Source organism: Coffea eugenioides, chromosome 1 (assembly GCF_003713205.1).
Source record: "Coffea eugenioides isolate CCC68of chromosome 1, Ceug_1.0, whole genome shotgun sequence".
Lineage (NCBI taxonomy): Eukaryota > Viridiplantae > Streptophyta > Magnoliopsida > Gentianales > Rubiaceae > Coffea > Coffea eugenioides.
The window spans coordinates 39,309,833-39,322,905 of NC_040035.1; the positions used below are offsets into that span (position 1 = coordinate 39,309,833).

The 13,073-nt window shown below is 36.3% G+C and overlaps 3 protein-coding genes across 4 annotated transcripts; 1 reads left to right on the plus strand and 2 right to left on the minus strand.

The window, feature by feature from the left end:
• Nucleotides 1–67: 67 nt before the first annotated feature.
• LOC113775618 (probable carboxylesterase 15) lies at nucleotides 68–2,195 on the minus strand. The gene is made up of 2 exons (XM_027320573.1): nucleotides 1,169–2,195; nucleotides 68–571 (listed from the first exon to the last, which is right to left on the minus strand). Exons 1-2 carry the CDS (start codon nucleotides 1,873–1,875, stop codon nucleotides 265–267), a joined length of 1,014 nt encoding a protein of 337 aa, XP_027176374.1. The 5' UTR covers nucleotides 1,876–2,195; the 3' UTR covers nucleotides 68–264.
• A 1,439-nt stretch (nucleotides 2,196–3,634) lies between these two features.
• On the minus strand, nucleotides 3,635–7,000 carry LOC113780632. The gene is made up of 4 exons (XM_027326417.1): nucleotides 6,639–7,000; nucleotides 6,400–6,436; nucleotides 3,925–4,008; nucleotides 3,635–3,789 (listed from the first exon to the last, which is right to left on the minus strand). Exons 1-4 carry the CDS (start codon nucleotides 6,966–6,968, stop codon nucleotides 3,737–3,739), a joined length of 504 nt encoding a protein of 167 aa, XP_027182218.1. The 5' UTR covers nucleotides 6,969–7,000; the 3' UTR covers nucleotides 3,635–3,736.
• A 1,914-nt stretch (nucleotides 7,001–8,914) lies between these two features.
• LOC113779459 (sec-independent protein translocase protein TatB-like) lies at nucleotides 8,915–12,784 on the plus strand. Of its 2 annotated transcripts, none has more exons than XM_027325042.1 (8): nucleotides 8,915–9,042; nucleotides 9,648–9,749; nucleotides 10,046–10,167; nucleotides 10,364–10,499; nucleotides 10,613–10,671; nucleotides 10,769–10,961; nucleotides 11,864–11,977; nucleotides 12,278–12,784. In XM_027325042.1, exons 2-7 carry the CDS (start codon nucleotides 9,689–9,691, stop codon nucleotides 11,971–11,973), a joined length of 681 nt encoding a protein of 226 aa, XP_027180843.1. In that variant the 5' UTR covers nucleotides 8,915–9,042; nucleotides 9,648–9,688; the 3' UTR covers nucleotides 11,974–11,977; nucleotides 12,278–12,784. The 2 variants fall into 2 exon arrangements, with proteins under 2 accessions (XP_027180843.1, XP_027180850.1); XM_027325049.1 differs by having other exon boundaries at nucleotides 12,290–12,784.
• Nucleotides 12,785–13,073: the final 289 nt, after the last annotated feature.

A 13,073-nucleotide genomic window follows, 5' to 3' on the forward strand; every position in this document is an offset into this window, starting at 1 on the left:
TTTTTTTTTTCGTTAGAGGTATCCGGGCCTACACCCGACTATTCCTCTAACCCTGAGGAGAGCAGGCCCCATCGATCCTCAGGAAGATACCCCAGGCTGTCCAGCTTCGGAATCGAAACCAGGACCGGCGCCTTAACTAAGAACGCGAAACCCAGCCGAGCAACCCGTGGGGGCTACTGAAAGACCTACAATTGATAAACACAAATGAGGCTTCAACTGTTTCTTTTCTTCTTCGTTTCAAGCTCATCAAACATTATTGATTACTTAGGCAGAATATTCAGTAATGAATTGTTTAATGATTCCCATCAACTTCTTGGAAGGTTCAGAGTTGGGATTTATAGTGAAAAACCCATGTTGCTGTCCCTCAAATTCCTCATACTCAACTTTCTTTCCCCACCCTTTCAACTTCTTTGCATACTCCTCAACTCTATCTTTCAATAAATCACTTCCTGCACAAACCACCAGGATTGGATCAAGATCAGCTGTTTCAAGGTTGGGGCTTAAGGGTCCAAATGGGTTTATTAGTGGATGGTCAGTAGTCTCCCCAGCCGGTACTGATAGCCTCCAGTACCTAATTCATCAATCAAAAATAACAATACATATAACTTACGAAATTCAAGATGTTGCACTTGACAAAATCACAAAATTTACCCATTTGGATTGCAAGTTTTTGTAGAAAAATATACTGTGAGGTAAAAAAGTGATTACAAAATGTGTCGAGAAAATTTTTCTACGAAAACTTGCAATTCAAACAAGGAATTCACATAATCTGTATGTAAAAGTTATCAAATCTTAATCATGAGTTCCTTAAACAATTACAATCGCTATCACTTTGTGTCGCTTTCGACGGGCATGACACGTTACAACTACTACTTTGCATCACTTTTGACCCGTTCAAGTTTATGTAATATGAGAATCGATAAAAACGTAAAAAGTGATCTATTTTATATTTATTATATAACTGAAAAACAACCTTTTTATTTTTGTTTAAACATGTATGAGGTAATCTTGGAAAATCACAAAAACCCTTAATAAAAATTTGTAATTTATCAAAAAATATCATTATGTGTCTAATTAGCCAAAGGGAGAGTATTTAGTGCATTTTTATTGAATTAATGTATTCCAAAAAATATGAAATTAGTGCTGCATAATTAGCCAGCCAGCTGACCTGTCAATGAGCTCCCAATTCAAGAATGCATCTTGTGGCCCTTCAGCTTCGGACTTGGTAACCACAGTCCCGCCAAAGAAAGGAGCCAGAAGAACATAGCCCTTTACTCTAACCGGTGCCAGCTGAGGTGAGCCGGCTCCAAGCTTAACCGCCAAGTTATGAGATATATTTCCACCAGCCGAGTCACCCGAAATGAACACACTGCCAAAGTCAGCTACATCAGTGAGCCATGTATCCTGCTCCTCAGCCACGGCTTGGGCCTGAAGCCATTTCACTGCCATGAACCCATCTTCAATAGCAGCCGGAAGCCGGTTTTCCGGCGCCAGCCGATAGTCAGGAGATATGATCACCGCTTCAAGCTCCTTAGCCAGCCTGAAGCAGTAGTTCTGGCAATTGGGCCATGCACGTGAGCCAATGCAGAACCCTCCTCCATGAATGTAGTAAAAGATCGGGAGCTTCTTCGACGACGTCGCTGTAGCCGGCTTGTATAGCCGGAGCTGAAGATTGCGTTCTGGGTCGAAAAAGGCGTCCTTCCAGAGCACAGAGCCGTCGTCTTCTACAGGCACTTCGAAGCTTGGTTTGGTGGACCGGACAATTGAGCCGTCGCTATAGACTCGGAGGGCTCCCCGGCATTCGTCCACCTCATACGGTTCGGTGGCAGCGGCAGAGGCAGCCGGCGGAGTCTCAGGAATAGCCGTATCCGACATGTTTGATAAATTGTCTGACAGAAAAATTATTACTAGGAAGAATTTTTTACGTTATCAAAAAATAGGTGGGGGTTAAATAGTATTGATGAAAGTCCTAGTGGTTTAGTAGGACAAAAGGGTTTCAACTACTGATCATGCTGAATTGGAATTTTTGTTGGCATTTTAGTTTGTGAAATATATTTCGTTTTAGGATATTTGTGGATTAGGTTGGAAATGTTTATGTAAGCAAATTCTGAGTTAATGTGGTGCCAGAAATAATGGACAGGATTAAAGACAAAGCTTGGTCTTCCACTTGAACCAAAAGGCTAATTGCTGAATCACTTGTGAGTTCTATGCTTCTTCTATTGGTTTGTTGCTTCAATTTTTTGACGTGTTTCTTTTGGTGTTTTGAGTTTTGCTCTTTTGTTGAAGCCGAATTGATTCTCTATCCAAGTCATTTCTAGATTGGTTCTTTTAAAATTGCGACGAAATGTAATTACCTTGCAAAATAGTGAATTTATGGTTCAAAAAAATGGTAAATTATTTAAATTTTAGTACTATTATGAAACAAATGTGCAACTTTCTTAAATTTAAAATGGAAAATATAACATTCTTCGTATCATGGTGGCCGGAGGAGAGTGGATGAGAATAACCATTATAAGACTCTTTTTAAAAGATGGCCTACATGTTAGTCTTTGCTCATGGGCAGCAGAATAGAAAGCTGGCAGGCCTGTCAGATGGAAACTTAGGTAATTGTATGGCTAAGATTTCCATCTTATCAGTTAGGTAATGATATGGCTAGGATTTCCATCTTATCTAGACAAATGGATGGCAAAGTGATAAGTGATTTCTTCATAAATGACAGAGTAAATACGGCAGCTGATTGGGTTCATTTTATGTCTTGAAAATAACATGGTGACAGAATTGAACTCTTCCTGGCTGGCTAGCGTGGATCCAATATACAGTGGATGTAATATGCTTTTGCTTTTATTACCAACCTTCTGTAAAAGTAGATGTTTGTCAATTGATTTAGAATGAGGATGATTAGTTGTCTTTGCATGTAAGCTCCCAAACAATAATTAGATGTCTTTGAATGCAAATTATGCAATCCATACATACATATACGATCTAGTATATAAGTCTGTTTCTTTTTCCTTCTTTTTTTTTTCTTTTTTTGGGGGAAAATATAGCACATAAGTCTTGATACAAGTTCATTTTGGATGGTGCTGTGTTATTGTTTCAAATGGAAACATCATTCCATCCTAACCACCAAAGGCTGGAGCTTAATAAGGTTGGAAATTGTAGCAAGACTAGAAGGAAGAAGGCAGTAAAATGCTACCAAATACCATGTTTTGTGGGATTACACAGGTTGATCTAGAACGTGATACAAGACCAAGTGAGATGCATAAGTAGCTGTCTGCAATTGTTAATGGCTTACGGTTGAAACATGGAGGGCAGAAACAATCCACGAGAGTCTTTGCGGCTTTCAGCTCCTGTTTCTGTTTCTGTTGTTAACTTGATAGAATTTTCCCAAAAGAGAAACTGATCGATTACCTGGACTACTATTTTCCCACTTTCAGTACAATTTTTCCACCTTTTTGGGTGTCCTATAGCAACAGACAGGTGATAATATGCCATACAAATCATACATATTGACCAAGTCAGGAAGTGTAGATAAAAATGATACTAACACCCCGCCCCCTACCCCCCAAAAAACCCAAAAAAAAAGGGAACAAAAAAAAAAAAGAGAGATGGAAACTGTTAAGTGGACCAGTAAAGATGCTAAGAAGATAGTCTTGAATAAATGAATTAGGGATATGACATTATCTTCCATATTAGCAATTACAAGGGGAGAAAGCAATTCTGGGGGTTCTAAAGTTCTTTACAAACGTCTTGCATATCCAGAGCCTCCGCACTTCTTACACAGTATCAAACCTGTAGAATGATAACTTTAGCTTAACAACACGAAGTGATAAAAATGCAACAATATCAAGTTTACAAACAATGTATTCTTAGACCTGTTAATGATCAGAAATATTAATTGTCATACACAGTTGAAAAGTAACAAACCTGCACCCTTGCAGACCCTGCAATCAACCAGCCCTGTTTCCATTTTCATCTTACCATCATTGCAGAAGACACATTTGGTACCACCTGTCGTCAATTACCAAAGAATAGTTCATCAGCTATGGGGGAAATGACTACTAACACGTAATGAACACTACCATTTATCAACAAGTATCTGAAATCATCATGGCTTCAAATCCAAAAGGACTACAGATATTCACAGAAGTCTTCAAGCCAAACAAGAGCGTGATTACGTACTCATTGGTGACCCTAACATAATTCGATCCACTTATGTATATACCAGGTTTTAACTGATTGGAAAATTTTAAAAATGCATTGAGCTAAATAAATCCTTCAAGGGCAATAATACAAAACTCATAAAGGACAAGTAATTGGTCAAATGAAACCATAATAAGGGAATAGCTAAGGGGAATAACTCGTCCAGTACCACTATATTCTAAGAGTCTGTGGGCTGCAGAGCAACACCACCGCTCAAACATTCCAGAAACAACATGTACTTTTGCCTAACTATCCCAACTTGCTTCCACCAGTTAAACTCCTCTTGATATATTATGATCGAGTATGTACACCTTGTAATGTAGTTGACGCTATCAGGTCATCTGATTTCTGCTTCTTCACTTTCCCGGGTAGTGCCTCAGTATACCATATGGCACTTAAAATGACTTTGCTTATACTTTGGTGACGGAAGCTGTAAGTAAGAGAGTCAAGATGATTGATTTAGTTACACTTCTAGATGGTGGTTGAGAAGTGTTTCCATGTGTCTGGCCACCGGCGCATATGTGATTGGACACTTGAGTTTGATAGACATAAACAATAAGGCAAATGACTTGGTGGTTCATATTTGAACTTTATACAAAGATACAGAGGGCTAAGGGTCAGCAATAGGATAGTTTAATCTAGAATCTGTAAAGAGCCATCTCATAGGGCCAATGTCAAAATAGGATTCCCTATGTGCTTGTTGAAGTCAAACTATGTACACCTGGAACAAACAGACCTTTCTAATATTCTAGTTAGGTTTATGAATCTAATTAGAAGTTTATACTCATAAAATATGCTCCAAATCTTAATCCTTTATCCTTGGAGTCAACTACATAACATATTGTTAGGAGAGCCTAAAATTGCCCAAAAAGAAACCAAGTGGTATTTTGTCAATCACTCAGAAGCAAGTAGTGAAACAGCAATCCAGTATGACTTATGCAAACGCACATCATAGAGGATATTAAACTAGTAAATTGACTTAAAAACTCCCAAATTGAATTGTAGCAGCTCTATTTTCGTTTTGCTTATGCTTAACCAAAGGTGAAAAAGAGTTACTTAAATCCTGTTCAATTAGCAATTTTGAAAGGTTAAGGTAGGTACAACTTTAAATACCATCTCAAGGATTATGGTGCTAACAAGGGACAAAGTATGATCTTCATTCTTGACCTTCGTCTTACACCATCCTACCCATTCCTCACCCTTGGAAATCAGTTTCTGAAGCCTTGCAACTTCTGATTATTAGGTTGTCACTTTGATTCCACATGGTGCCTCTATCAGTCTATTTTTGCAAAAGGAGCAGCTCAGGCAATATTCTGTTGAGTCAGTTGAAGCTAAGCACCATCCGAGAAAGAGAGAAACATGGTCTTCTTTATGTACCAAACGAATTACTATGAATTCTGTCAATTGGAATGTAACCATTCATACAGTCTTAGAGCCAAGTAGCTAAAATTTCCAATATGGTATCAGTTGGAAATTCGTGAATCAATTGTACGTCAATTCCTCAAATTAAAGATGCTCATTTTGACACTGTTCTAAAAGCATATATCTGATTAATACAGACACACTTTTGAACGAAGTAATACCAGATTAATATTCCACAATCTGCACTTAGAAGTTTATTTTCAATTTCACTGTTTCTTTAACAGACTTAAGAGATTTCTTCTCATTGGACATAGATTTTTCATATTATGAAAAAGCAGAACTTCAGGCTATAAACCTTTAAATCACATCTGGTTAAAAAGATTCCTGAAAAATTCTACCTCCCTATTTACTTCTTCTCTTTCTTTTTTGCTTTTTTAATCAGAAAGCAAAAGAGTAGCTTATATTTTGACATTGAGATGCTTGATTTCCACTTTTCATAGCCTTACACACAAAACATGCCAACCAAAATCTGCAGTGATCATCAGCATTGCTCGACCAGAAAAACCAAAAAATTTCACCTTTGTGGGAACACCAAATAAGACATTAGAGAGAGAGAGCATGTCTCGAAACTTAACTCTCGACTTGACTTGACTTATAAAGTTTCCTGCCAATCTGCATTAGATTTTTTGTGCATATAAACGAAAACACCAGTTTTTAATACAATAATGTAAAATTACACATAAAAATTCACTTGCAATCTACATACAAGTCAATTGTGCAGACTAAATGCACGTATACTAATGTATAAAGAATTTCGTTCCAAGAAAAAGAGATTACCATTTCCAGCACACCTGTCACAAGGAACAGGATCCCCCTACAAAACCACAAAAATAACAGCTTTTTAGCAAAAGAAACAAAAACAGTATGCTTATAATTTCAAGCTGCACTAGATAATCCTAAAGCATGAAGAAAATTTAGTGTTAAAAAAAGAACGACCCTTTTGCCTAATTAGCATATGAAGCTAAATCAAGCAGAAACCACAAAAAGATAACAAATTTAATCAACAAAAAGGCAACCTTGAGGCCAAGAAATAGGGAGAGAACAATGGCAGCCAAGACACTAACAGTGGCAAGAAAGGATTGGGTATCAACAGGGGGCGTATCAAGGGCAGTGAAGAGCAAAATTGGATGCTTTAGTGTTGTAGTTGTAGCAGTGGAGTGGTGTGGAATGAACTGGAGCTTGGAAGAACAAGAGGAAACTGAGGAAAGAATTGAGATTTCTGAGTTTGTCAGCAATTGAGTGGGAAAAGAAGAGCATACCGTTATGGGACATAAAAAAGATGATGAGGTTGAAGAAGATGATGAGGGAAAAGAGTGGAGTGAGGAGTGAGCCAGTGGTTTGGCCATTGAGGGGATATAGGCATATGGAGTAAGATCAAATTTGTTTGTGGAGCTCAGGTTTTCCTTGGCCTCTAAAATCAGCTGCTTCACTGCCCTTTTTTTTTTTCCTATTTTCCTTTTTGTATGTTGTTATTTCCTTTCTTGCATTTTACGTTGATTCACTTTTTTTTTTCTTTTTTACTTCTGCTTCTTTTGAACTATTAGACCTTGGTCTATCTTTCTTCCCGTTATTTCCTTTTCCATTGTTGCCATTTGGTTGGTGTTTGAAGAGAATAATGCAAACATTACATAGTGATAAGCTCCCACTAAAGTCTATTCTAAATGCATGGTGAAAATTATTTGATCTAGGTATTTAACAAGTAGTAGCTAGAAATTTTTTTCTACCTCTCAACCTATAAAAGCCTTTTCAGCTCAATAAGTATTCTATTAAAAGTTTGACATAAATCATAAAAAGAGAGAAAGTAAATAATTTAAAGCTAATTTTTAATAATTTAAAGAAAGTAAGTTGTGGTGACTAGGCATGTTGGCGATTTAGAACAGTGAACTACATATTTCTTTCAAGCAAAATGATATTTTATAAGATACCCAAGTTTATGAGCAGAAACAAAGTAAAAATTATTTATTTTTATTATTAACTATTTTCACGTTTGCATATATTGCTTAAGTAAGTCAAAAAATAAAGTAAAAAATAACCAACTTCCTTGTTTTTAACTATTCTCACGTTTGTGTACATCGTTTGGGCCATTGTCATGTCATAATTTTCAATTATTTAGGCATTTTCATAAAATTTAATTACTTTTTAAATTTTTTTTTTGTTTTGAAGTAGCTATAGTTATTCTTAAGCAAGACCATTTTGGACTGCTATATCTAAAATTGTCAAGGCAAGGATTTTTTACATTACCATATTATTCAGGAGTTTTTGAAACCAACATAGTGCTGTGTTTCAACTCGCACATGATAAACACCACACATGTTTTTTAGCCTATTTTTCTTTAATTGTTTGGTATTTTTACACTTTAGGATGGTACAATGCAGTTGTAAAGTTAAAAACAATTTGGAGAGAGAGAGAGAGAGAGTTAAAAAAAAAGGAGAAGAATAATAGAATATAATCCTTATACTCACTTGATGATACTAATGTTTTAAAACTAAACTATTTGGTGATAATATTCTTTTAAAAGCATATAGTAATATACATCAACTCGGTTGATTTTCGAGTTCGTCCAATCTTTCAACTCACAAACGTTAAAAAAAAAAACCACCCATTTTAATGCAAACCAGAAAAGTCAGATGTTTCAATTAGCAAACCATTAAATTGAGTGAATTTATGAGAATTATTTTCTAGACCTCTATTTTTTTTTTTGCTAGACCTCTAGTTATCAACCCATAAATTTAACTAAATAATAACAATTGAATTTATTATTCTCATAATCCTTATGCTGTAAATAATTGGCATGAAAGGGCTCAAATTTCATTTACCATACAATGAGTTTTTTTTTTCTTTTTGGGAGCATTCAATGAGTTTTATTGAGCTTAATTTGGTCAATGTTTATTTTATTACTTTACAGTTCACTTTTTTTCACTTTTTTTTTCTTTATTTCAAACTTTCCTCCAATTTTCTTACCTACGCTATTTCACTAAATAACCAAAGAGAACATAATGATTAATATTTTTAAATTTGCTATCTTAACCTAAAAGTATGAAATATATTAATGTTAATGATATATTTAGCTTTAAATCTTAGTTAATTACTCTTCAACTTTGATTTACGATTTTAGAATACTTGCATGTTTTATTTAAGATTACAAATTTACCAGTTTAATTAATTATACGAATCACTCAATCGCTTCATGTAATTTTTTGATTTGTATAATTATCTTTTAGATCACAAAAATTAGTTTTAACATATTTATGATGTCATGACCCTTGACACCTTTTTTCGGTTCGACAAAATTTGGTCTGGGTTTCAAAATACAACGTCCCCCCATCGCCAGCTCCTCTGAGAACTCTCCATTTCCTTGAGGAAGAAGAAGAAGAAAAAAAGGGATACTATCAAGGCGCAATTTTTCTTCGAAATACCACTGTAAGCTGCTTCTCATGCTATCAATTGTCAATTTCGTTCAAATCATGTATAGTTTATGTACAAGATTGAATTTTTTTGCTGGGTATTGTTGAATGGTCCTGTTTTAATTTTCTTGGTATTTCAATATTTCATCTGCAACTTTGTGACTATTTGCTCCATTTATGTGGAAAAGGCTGTGGATATGGTTGAAATAGAAAGTTTGGCCCTGCTTTAGTTCAGTTTGAGCAGAAAAATCGTTGTTTTTTGCCCATGCACGTCAAGCTTTTGATAAAATGTCCACATGAGAACCCAAAAAAGAAAAAATGCAAAGGAAAGAGAGATTTCGTGCTTTTTGTGTGTTAATGTGCGAAATTGTGCTTGTGTGCATCACGCGCGAGGAGGCGGCATTAGAGAGGAAGCAAAAAGAGAATATTGTGGTGTTAGTGGTTGCAATTTGGGATTTTAATTGATTGTTTCTTGAATACAATGTGCAATTTATTGTCATTGAATAAAGAAGACAACAACGGTTGTCTATTAATACAATTTTTCTACACCTGACAGTTTTATCTTTGAGCCAAAGTTTCAGAAAGTAACACTAATTTAGCCCTGTCATGCACTTTGCGCAGCTACAAGTGCCTAGGAGGAGGGGGAACAAGAGGAAAGAGTGATGCTTGGCATTTCTTATGGGGAGCTGTTTCTCATAATTGGAGCTACTGCTGCTCTAATTGGTACGCTATTGGCTATTCCTCCTTGTATAGATTTTGATCTTTGCATCTTTTTTGATGATTACCTACATATAATTGATGTAGATTCTAAATGCGATGAAACAATGTAGTAAGTTGTATTGTTTGCTATCAAGACAAAGTGTGTTGTGTTTTGCGGTTTTTCCATTTTTGTTTGGATGGCTTCAAGGATGATCCTTTGGAAATGATACTTTCTGTCTCTTGCTCTGGCATATGTGCACACGTATTAGAGTCAATGTTGAATTGAGGTTTATGTGTTGATATTCATTGCTGTAGTTCAGGCCCAAAGGATTTGCCAATAATTGCAAGAACCGCGGGGAGGTTAGCTGGAAGGGCAATTGGATATGTCCAAGTGGCCCGTGGCCAATTCGATAGTGTTATGCAGCAATCTCAGGCTCGTCAGGTCTCTCTCTCTCTCTCTCTCTCTACATGCACATAGATATATGTCTCTAAAATTTTGTGTCTGTTTGTCTGTATAGAAAGCACATGCATGGCATAGTTAGTGGTTGAGGTTCACTGGCTAGACAATTAAAATGTAAAGTGCACTTTGTCTTTCAATGATTTTTGTAGATGAGCTGTACTAATTTTGTGTTTTGTAGGTGCATAAAGAACTACAAGACACTATTTCCCAACTTGAAGCTATTCGTCATGAGATTCGAACTATATCTTTTATGAATCCTGGTCCATTAACTCGGAGCCTTGTGGACAATGCTGTGAATACATCTCCTACAAGTGGTATAACTTCTTCTTTTAACTCTTGTTCTTGAATAGCCTGAATCTTCCCTTTTCAGGTTTTCACCTTATTGCATGCCCCAACCCACTCTTTTTTTTCCTTTGGTTTGACTTAGATGAAACTGGGCTGGGAAAACCAGGTAAAGAGAGCATTTCAGCAATCCCCACTGCTAAGGTTCATCGTGTTGCTAAAAATCTATTTCCTGTAACATCATTTATGTTTCTTTTAGCAGCAAGTTTTATCAGTAGGGTTAAAACTATGTCTTTCCTAGGGTTATGCTTCACGGACCTCTGCCTCATCTGACATGCACAGCCAAGCTACTGCTTATGCAAAGTTGGCTGAATCTAAGTCATTGAACCCTGCTTCTGTGAATAATGAAGTTCTGAATGAGCTAACGGATGAATCTGGTCTTACCATCCTACCAGTATCAGCTGAAAGTGCAGGATTGTTGGCAAGTAAAAAAGGTGTGAGCCATTTTCTTGTTTTGGTTTTTGCCAGTTTCTGTCTTTCTTCTTGCTCTCTATTTTCTAAATGTGCTTCTATTTATCATCTAGACTTTTCAGTCTTTCTTTTGCTCTTTGTGTGATTTAGAGGGTAATTTCCAGTAGTGACCTATTATCTGGAATAGCAAGTGAAATAACTTTATGTTTGAGGATGTTCTAAAAGGTAACTTAGATATGTATCTTACCGTATCTGTTGGTGACATTAAAATAAACTTTCATTTCCGTGGTGAAGTTAAGATATGAACAAGTATTACTAGTTTTTATCAGGTGTTTGTTGCCTGAATGATATAGTAGAAGCTGAGGATCCTGGATAGGCGTTGCATTTTATGAAATCTGCTTGTTTTCTTTTGAGCATGTCATTTTAGAATATACTGCTTCACTTGATCTTGGAATTCAAGACTCATGCCGACGAAGATTAGGCAAGGATTCATGAGGTTTGGAGGGAGAAGTGCGCCCACCTAACTGGCCTTGCTAGTTAGTACAGATTGGAGGCAGTTGGCAAGAGGATGTCATGCTTACAGGAAAGTGTTATTTTCTTTAGCAAGGACTGGGAGATAGAGAAACAAAACTAGCTAGCTAGAATAAACAATCATGGACTCTCCAATGTTGCAGGCTATCGGATATGCATCATTGGTCTCTTTTTGTTTCTTCCACAACGTTAGGCCACAATCTACTGCATCCATTGATTACTAAAGCTTGGAATATTATATTTTGTTTCTTTTACTTGTTGAAAGTAAATGTTGGGCCGTTGAAAGTGCTCGTGGTTTAGCCTTGTGGTATATGAACCTGATAGTTTTAGGTTATTGATGAATCTGCTATGACTAATTATGCCACAAAGCACTTATTGCTGATAGTGAAATCAGATACGGTGATGGGATCTGACATAGTTTTGGAAGCAGTCTTGGAGGCAGAGGTGGCTCGTAATGCAAAAGACTTCTTTTCACAACCTCAAAATCTAGAAAAACTTGAATGAGAAGGTATTATTCTCTTATCCTGATTAAATAGTTTGCATGTTTCGATTTTTGCAAACTATAGGATGTGCCATTGGAGTATTATCAGTTTAAAGAAGAATTATAAATGTTCTGAAAAATAAAGAGAATAAACAATTATTATTAATTTCATTGTTTTTGGTAGACATTAATAGAAAGCTGTGACCTGTTGTTTCTTTTTAGTGTCTTTTCCGTACAGTTATTTTACCCCTGTTCTTTCTTTTTCATTGACCTTGAAAGGAAGATATCTTTGAACTGTAATGTGGCTGGTTCTGGCTTTGATTCCAGGCTGTTTGACAGGCTTAGCATATCCCAGATTTGAACAAATTTTTGTACGACAATCCAGCCAGCAAGCTAGCTAAGAGGATTAAACTCGGTATTAGTTGCAACTAACCACATCAACCTTATGTTCTGTCAAAGAGAAGCTGCCTGCAGTAAAACGGGTTTTGAGAATCTCTGTTGTGCTGTTCTACCTTCGCCTCTCGTAAATACATGAAGCATCATTTCAAAAAGGAATGTATGATGGTCTATGCATTGTACTGGCACCTTACTATTAGATTGTGAATGTCAGAGATGCCCTATGGTGCACTCTTACTTTTACCTGATGAATGTATCCGGCTAAAAGCTGTTTTTCCCTCTTTCTCTGCTAGATTTTGTTGTCTCTACTCTCCACCATTCAGGCTGTTCAGTTCACTGTGTATGTATGTATCTAATCATGGTGAGCTTTGTGCTTTTTTGTTTCGTAATTGCAGATTAAGATGATTTCTATGTCAATGTTCACTTGATACTTTCTTATTCGACTCTGGGTATTAAGCAAAAAAAAAAAAAAACAAGAGATAGCATTCACACTTCTTTCTTAACTAGTAAATGCGACTTCACTGAAGTTTACTGGAGACGAGTTTGGTCCTTATACGGCAATTGAATGATAAGCTTTGGTGGCGTCTAAAGATGCTTTTAACAACATGCACTCAGATTCCAAAGGTTTTCATAACAAGATTCCTTTTGATTGGCAAACTTTTGAATAGCTTTTAGGACGAAAGATTCTTAAAACATTGATATGCATCATCATCAACTCTGTCTGTCA

Bases quoted from the DNA above. Each gene is read 5' to 3' on its own strand.
- LOC113775618 (XM_027320573.1), bottom strand. From the start codon at position 1,875: ATGTCGGATACGGCTATTCCTGAGACTCCGCCGGCTGCCTCTGCCGCT. The intron at 572-1,168 runs GTCAGCTGGCTG...TTGATGAATTAG, and splicing joins AATTGGGAGCTCATTGACAG to GTACTGGAGGCTATCAGTAC.
- LOC113780632 (XM_027326417.1), bottom strand. From the start codon at position 6,968: ATGGCCAAACCACTGGCTCACTCCTCACTCCACTCTTTTCCCTCATCA. The intron at 6,437-6,638 runs GTTGCCTTTTTG...GTGGTTTTGTAG, and splicing joins CCCTATTTCTTGGCCTCAAG to GGGGATCCTGTTCCTTGTGA. The intron at 3,790-3,924 runs GTTTGTTACTTT...ATCATTCTACAG, and splicing joins CAGGGTCTGCAAGGGTGCAG to GTTTGATACTGTGTAAGAAG.
- LOC113779459 (XM_027325042.1), top strand. From the start codon at position 9,689: ATGCTTGGCATTTCTTATGGGGAGCTGTTTCTCATAATTGGAGCTACT. The intron at 9,750-10,045 runs GTACGCTATTGG...GCTGTAGTTCAG, and splicing joins AGCTACTGCTGCTCTAATTG to GCCCAAAGGATTTGCCAATA. The intron at 10,168-10,363 runs GTCTCTCTCTCT...TGTGTTTTGTAG, and splicing joins AGCAATCTCAGGCTCGTCAG to GTGCATAAAGAACTACAAGA.